The sequence below is a fragment of the Vulpes lagopus genome, chromosome 10, assembly GCF_018345385.1.
Source record: "Vulpes lagopus strain Blue_001 chromosome 10, ASM1834538v1, whole genome shotgun sequence".
Taxonomy (NCBI): Eukaryota; Metazoa; Chordata; class Mammalia; order Carnivora; family Canidae; genus Vulpes; species Vulpes lagopus.
The window spans coordinates 100,025,056-100,032,557 of NC_054833.1; the positions used below are offsets into that span (position 1 = coordinate 100,025,056).

Below are 7,502 nucleotides of genomic sequence, written 5' to 3' on the forward strand. Positions count from 1 at the left end.
TTGAATTGCTGGGAAAGCAAGAAGCCCATTCAATTGTTGGATGAAGAGCAGACATAGTCACTGTCCCCAGCCCTCATCAGGGAGGACACAGTTAATGGAAAAAATGCAAACTTTCATGAATAAAGTAAGATCCCTCAAGTAGCATCTCCATCTCCTCATCACCAAGTGGGGCTCAATGTGAGTCAGCACAGAGTCATCCTTTCCTGTCAAATCCTGATATCTCTATCCAACACAGAGTGATTCAGAACACTTTGTTCCAATCTCCATGCCAGAGTGGCTCCTGGCTTGGGTATTACAGGACCCTCCAAGCAATTTCTCAGTTTTACAAACATCGGTATCACTTAACCTTGTGCATTCTATTTGTTTATTTGCATAAACACAGGAAAGATAATATTGGCCATATTTCATTAGCCTGGTTTTATCAGTGACACTTTAATCCTATGTTGTTTGGGGATATTCTACAGTCAAGTTGTCAATGTAGCAATAGCCCAGTTGAGGCAAAGGGGGCAGAGGAAGGAATCTGAATGTCTTGAGTGGGTCCAAGGAGTGGTGACTGTGTTTAATCAGCACGGATATTCTGGGTCAACAGCCATAGCAATTTGATCCAAAGTGGATCTCCAAAGGGTCCCATACATCAGCAGTGGAGGGAAAGTGGATGTGGTTTGGAAACCCAATGGCCATTTGGAGGGGGCAAGATGGCACTGTGCCATTTTGAGTCTTAGCAACTTCCAACCAGTCAAATGCACGCATGGTTCTTTGTATTCTTGTTTCCAGTCTTTGTGTCTGTCTGCCTCTCTGTATTCCTTGGTCCCTTACTCTCTCTCTGTCCTTTCTCTCTTGTGCCTTTGTCCCTGAGTCTTTCTGATTTTCCCAAATGTAAAGAGTCGAGGAGCCCGTGGACTTGGATTAGCTGTTTGTGATCTTAACATATCTCTGAATGTCAGTTTCCCATCTTTAAAACGAAGATAGCAGTATTGATCTTGTTGAGTTGTCACTAGGTAAAATGGAACGAAGTACAGAGCAGGCAAGTCAGTTTGTGGCTCCTCACGAGTGCTCAGCCAATGTCAGTCCCTTCCCCTGGCCCAGTGCACTCTACCTACCCCTCTGACATGTCGGAATCCCACCGTGTGTTGGCTTTCCTTTAGTGTGGCCTGCCCTCAGCCCATTTTCAGATCAGCCAATAGAGCCACGACCGGCTGGGACCATTTTTCATCCAACTGCTCTCATTCTAGCCTCTCTCTGTAAATCAGTCTGGGAAAATAAATGTCCCCAATCCATTAGTGCCTTTCCATCACAAGCCAATTTGAGCCACAAACCAGACACGGCTTGTTAATGGCCACTTAAATATATTTCTGCAGCCCAGCCTGGAGACCCTCAGCCTCAAATCCTCCTAGCTTCTGTCCAAGAGAAGTCCCCACTTTGACAAGACGCCAAAGGCATAGACCTGACCCTTAGCAGTTAGTGTGGGGTACATGCCTAGTTTGCCTAGAACAATTCTAGTCTGCTCCTGCTCCAGAGTAATTTTTTTTCCAGAGTAATTATTAATCAGTGCCCCTTTACCCCAAAAGTTCCAGTTTGAATGATAACACTGTAGACGGTAGCTATGGAAACCAAGAACAATGGTTTAAATAATAATAGCTATCATTTATTGACCACTTGCTATATGCCAGGCATCACCAAAAAGGTCTTTATACACTGTATCTCATTTCAGCTCCATGACAACACTGTAAAGGGAGGTGCTATTATCATTTCTATTTTATAGACCAGGAAACTGAAGTTTAGAGAAGTAAACAACATGTTCAAGGTCAACCAGCATAGAGGGCCATGTTTGTGCCTCACTCAGATCCCTTTTTCCTGGGCAGTACACCTATCCCAGTTGGGGAACTGCTGGGAGTGTTGGCGGCTCATAGCTCAATGCAGTGCCCTAACCCCCAGCCCTCTTCCAGAGGAATGGAGCTCAAACAGAAGACACCTTTGCCTGAGAGGCTCCATGCCTCCACTGCCCATACCCGACTGATGACAGGGGGTTGGGGTGTGCAGGAGGCACAAAGGCTTCCCCTATTGCTTCAAGGTCAGATTGACTCTATGGTACAATTCATGCTCCAGAACTCCTGGTGGGGTCCAGGGGAGATGAAATCCTTGCTTAGCTCCTTCCTTGTCTTGTTCCCCTTGCTCCCATTCTCCTGAAAGCACCCCCTCAATCAACCACTTAAAAAAGCACCGCTGTCTCAGGCTCTGCCTCTAGGGTGCAAGACCCAAGACATATGGTTAGCAAGTGGCAGGGCTGGGACTCATGTCTAGGAAAGTCTCACTCTTCATCACTGAGCAAATGTAACATGACGTTGCCTATGTTATATACATGATTTAAATGATGGCCTCCAAATTACCAAACTGTCAAGAAATAAGTCATATAGGCATAGATACTACAACCATGATGACAACAGTCACAACAACTACTACCTATTTAGTGCCAGTCTCTTTCTTATATCTGATCCTCTGAACAACAGGAGGTTCATTGTATTATCTGCATTTTGCAGTCGAGGCGTGGCAAGATGGAGAAGCTGAGATGTGTCTGTTGAGGTCACACAGATAGGAAGTGATGGGGCTTGGGTCTACATCCAGATCCTTCTTCTTCCAAAGGCCATGGGCTTTTTCCGCATGGCCACTTAAATCACTTGCTATGTAAATTGTTTGATGAATGGGTTCCCCATCAAAGCTGATGCTCTTGTAACAAATTAGAAGACTCTGCAATCCCTCCCACCCTACACTCTCCAAAGTGGTTCTTTTTAAGCTGCATTTCACCATCAAGTCTCCATTTGGGGAGAAAAGCCCTATTACTCTGGGAATAGTCAGAGAATGTTCTCTTAAGTTGGACATAAAAAGATCAAAGGAGCCATATTCTGAAGAAAGGTAGGAAAGCAAGCTCGCATGCCGAAGGTCCAGAGAGGTAAATCACATTCCCTGTGGCTCTTTCACGGAGGGAGACCAAATGGAATAAAAGGAAAACAGTAGAGCTTTAAGGAGAGACAGGCCAAGACTCAAATCCTAACTGTACTATCTGTGTGATGTTTTTAGCAAATTACTCAACATCTCCAAGCCTCCATTTGCTCTACCATAATACCTATCACACTGGACCATAAATGAGAGGGAGTAAATGAAATAAAATATGTATTTCCCTGTACCTCCTCTCTTCCATTTCCACAAAATTTATAGAGTAACCAACTGGGACCTTCATTCCAGATCTGAATAAAACTAGTTAAGATGGACTATGCTTTATCCCCAAACAGCATATCCTATTTGATGATAAAAGGTTTCCATTAAAAATAGAGAGCAGATAAAAGGGGGACCTTCATCCAGGAAGCCATCAGCTGATTCATAAAAATACAGAATGAGTCATCCTGGCTCCCAAGGCTAAACTTACAATCAGTCGGCATCTTTGGCCAGCCAATCCTGGCCCAGAGGAGGAGGAAAGGCCCAGCGGGCAAGCTTCACAAACCTACCTCAATCCCCCCTTGCAAACTGATTAACTATGCTTCCAGCTTGGGGAAATGAAAATCAATCTGGGCCCTTTGCAATACTGGATCCCACTTGTTCCCGCATGCCTGGTTGGCTTCCTGAACAACTAGGGTGGGGAATCTGCAGTGATTTTACTGTGTGCGTGTGTGCGTGCGTGTGTGTGTGTGTGTGTGTGTGTGTGTACAGCTCCGATAAAGAACAGGCTTGTGCATCTGGCTTTGAAAAGCAATCTCCTGGCTTTCATCTTGACATGTATCATTTCAAAATGCTTCAGTTCCCATCAGCATCTATGCAATTAGCATAAGACTAGAGAACCCAGACCTATTTGTACTGCAAATGATGCTCTTTTCTTTAAAAAGTAGTTTCAACATTTCCACTCTCTGAACATACCCTGGATGGAGGGTCATAAATTATACACATACACACACACACATATAATATTTCTGATAAGTGGCTAAGGAGAGAGAATTTTCAATACATAGTTTTAGTTTTACGAGGCAGACGTCCTTCCAACAGCAAGTGAAGAAATTAAGGACTCAGCAACCCCGATCCAAGCATCTTTTCTCACTCCATTCATTTAGCAATAACTTGGTCCCTCAGCAGTAACTGATGCTGGACATACTGTGTGCCAAGCACTGTGCTGGGCATTGGGGATTTTTTTGTGCAAAGGGCAGATGTAAGCTCTGCCTTCTGGGACCAATCAGCTTAGTTCACAAGAGTCAACAAAATAGAACTGTGCAGGATCCCCCAGTTTGCAAAAGCCTTTTCCCTACCCTGAATTCCCAAGAGTCATGTTTAGAGTCAACCACGACCGGCTACACGTATGAGGAGTGAGTCAGAGACCAGAGCCCGCTTCTCTTGCCAGCTGCCTTGTAGCCTGGCTAGTGAATCCTGCACCTGCTCTCAAAGCAGTGAACAGGAGAAGAATCTCCTTTGCATTTCTCTTGCCTCTCTGCATAGGGTCCTAGAGTCGGGGTTTGGGGTCTAACCTAGGAGCAGTAAGCTGACTGCGGCTTTCAGAGCACTGTCTACTGGGGACTTTAAGACACAGGCATGAGAAAGGGTAAGTCCATCTCACTGCGCTGAGAGCAAGTGCCCCGTAGGCGCTTCCTACTACCGCATAAAGAACTCAAGAGTGTTGGATCCAGGGAACCCTCTGGGGTGAGCCCTCCCTCCTGGAACTTCAGAGAAATGATCATCTAGTGACAGCACACGGAAAAGCTCAAGCCCTGCAGCGGGGAATCCTAGCTGGGCAGGAGTTCCCCCGGGAGGAGCGAGTGGGGAGCGGAAGGACCCTCAGATTGCTGAGCTTCCTTAGAGAAGGGGGCACGGGAGTCCTGAGGAGGTTGCCGGTGGCTGGTTCTTCCACTCTGGAGAGGCACGGAAGATGCCAGCGGGGCGGAGGGCGCCCTGGCCCCCTCCTGGCCAGCTCGCGGGCCCGGTCTCCCCACGGGGCAGACCCCGCACTTGCCCAGCCCCGGCTCGGGGGCCGGCGCCCGCGCATCCGCAGCTCACAGGGTTACGGGATCGGGGAGCAAGCCCCGGGCAGGTCCATCGGGAGCGGCGGGGGGCCCCGGGGGCCCCTTACCCCGTCCGAGCCCCGGTCTCCTCGCCTGCAGCGGGGGGCAGGGATGGTACCCAACTCCCTGGGTCCCAGAAGTACTAAATGAGACCGCACGCAGACAACTCTAAGAGCCAAGGGGGGGCCCAGGGAGCCGACGGATACGATCCCGGCTGCGGCGGGGCGTCCGAGTCCCCCTCCCGCGGCTGAGCTGCCCTCCCGGCGGGACCCCGGCGCCCGGCGCCCCCTCCACCGCGGTCCCCCCGCCCCGCCTCCGGCTTGCAGAGCGCCAGGGCGGCCCCGCAGCATCCTCCCCGGCGCGAGGCCCTGCGACCCGGGCAGGGCGCGGGGGGCCGGGGGCGCCCGGGGCCGAGGCTCCGCCACCCCCGCCCGCGGGCGCCGAGCGCGCAGAGGGAGAAGCGAGCGAGCCGCGGATACTGGACCAGGCTTTGACGCGGATCTTGAGCTCGCCGTCCTGCGGCTCGGGCATGGCCTTCCTGGAGACCCGCAGCTTGCTGAGCCCCCCGAAGCCGGCCAGCAGCACGGCGCGCATCTCCTGGGCGTCCCCGAGGCGGTGAGAGCCGCCGCCGCCGCCCTCCGCAGGCTCCTTGCCTGCCTCCTTCTCGATCATCTGCTCCGTCTCCTCCGCCTTCTCCGCGCCTTCCTTGGCCATGGCGCACGCGGGCGCGGGGCGCACGGGCTGCGGCGGCTGCGGGCGGGGGGCTCGGGCCGGGCTCCCGCGGGCTCCTCCTGTTGAATGCGGGATGCTCGGCGGCGCAATGGCTGCAGCCTCGGCGAGCGCGCCCGGGCCCCAGCCTCCGCCGTAATCCTCGCAAGAGCCGCGCCGCGCCCGCCGCGCCCGCCCCGCCCGCCCCGCCCGCCCCGCTGCGCGCCTCCCTCGCGCGCCCCGGAGAGCGGCCGCTGCGGCCCCGGAGCCTGCCTCGAACCGGCCCGCGGGTCGCCGCGGCGGGGCCCAGATTTGCCCAAGACTCGTGGGTGAACACGCAGGGGGCGCCGCGGCCTCGGGGAGGGCGCAGTGCTCTGTTATTTACGGCACAGGCTCGGCGCCTTGCAAGGGACCGAGACGGCCGTCCGGGCCTGGAGGGTGCCGGCCCGAGCCGGGGCAGCGGGGCAGGGAGCCGTTTCCCAATCGCAGGTGCCGGCTGCAAAGGGGAGGAGGTTCGGGGAGCGGGAAACGAGAAGTCTCACCCCCCTGAGGAGTCCCAAGCGGGGTCTTCTCCCTCCAGACCCCCGGGGTCAGTGCAGATGCTCTTTACCAGGCATCCCCCGGAGCCGCTTAGGACGGCTAAGTCTCCCCACCCGCACCATTGCCGGCCATCAGAGTCTTCAGGAAAGAATTCTGCACCTGAAAGGGGTCCTCTTGTGTTTTGACCACCCCAAGATCCATGTGCACACCCTCCCCGACACGCGCGCTTGCACACACACACGCAGACACCAATAACTGGCTTTCTGGGGTTTGTTACGAGCCCTTTGAAAAGGAGCTTATAGAAAAACTTGGACTTTTTAGAAAAAAAAAGGTGGGCAGGTGGAGGAAGATGCAGTTCTTTAAAGAAAGATTGTGGTGGGAAGTGATGGATGTTTCTTCTACTTACTGTGCGGCCACTGCCAGCTTTGGGACTTGGGCAACTCACTCAACCTTTCTGGTCCTCAACTCTCTCATCCGTAAAATGGGTGCATTAATCTTGTTTATTTGCATTGTGCTAAGCGCTGGAGTGGGTAGGACTTTCAGTGGCAACATGGCCCTTGCCTTTAAGGTACCTTATTCTCAAGCGTGAGAGAGGGAGGACACAGCCAACAAGTAGGAAGGACAAAGTGAATGATATAAGTGGCTCTTCTCCCTCCATTCTCCCTGCGCCTCTCTTCTATTCCTCAAATAGAGTATTGTGGTCCCTCCTACCACCTGTGCCTGAAATGTATGTTCCACTTCCTCATCTGATGTTATCTTCGACTCCACTTTCAACTTAAGCACCTACTCCTTGTATCCAGAGGTTGGGTCTGCATCCCTTATAGTAAACTCTTGTGGCAGTTTGTAGTGAACTTTTATGTGATCACCTGATAATTAATGTCTGTTTCCGTTTTCCAACCGTGATCTTCATGTGGGCAAGAGTGATTTCTGCTTTTATCCAGCATGGTTTCTCTGGCACTTAGCACATGCTTGGGACATCATAGAAAGTGCTCAGGAGAACCCTTGTTGAGTGAGTGAATGAATGAATGAGCCAGTGGATACAGATGCCCAGAGGGAGCATCCTCTATGGGAGCCCAGAGGAGGGAACAGGCTCCTGGAGTTGGAGAGGTCCTCACGGAGGTGAAGAGGTTTGAGCTAGAGCTTGAAGGATAAGTCAGATTCCTCAGACAGGGAAGATCACAAGCAATTCAAACACTTGGAAAGGTGACAGGTGGAAAG

At 52.1% G+C, this 7,502-nt stretch overlaps 1 protein-coding gene across 1 annotated transcript in view; it reads right to left on the bottom strand.

The window, feature by feature from the left end:
- The window catches only part of VAT1L (vesicle amine transport 1 like), a 146,365-nt gene extending 140,519 nt beyond the window's left edge, over nucleotides 1–5,846 (bottom strand). Inside the window, exon 1 of the mRNA XM_041770257.1 lies at nucleotides 5,521–5,846. Coding sequence (XP_041626191.1) covers nucleotides 5,521–5,750 — 230 coding nt within the window. The 5' untranslated portion in view covers nucleotides 5,751–5,846. The remainder of the gene's footprint in view (nucleotides 1–5,520) is intronic.
- Between the last annotated feature and the right edge of the window lie 1,656 nt (nucleotides 5,847–7,502).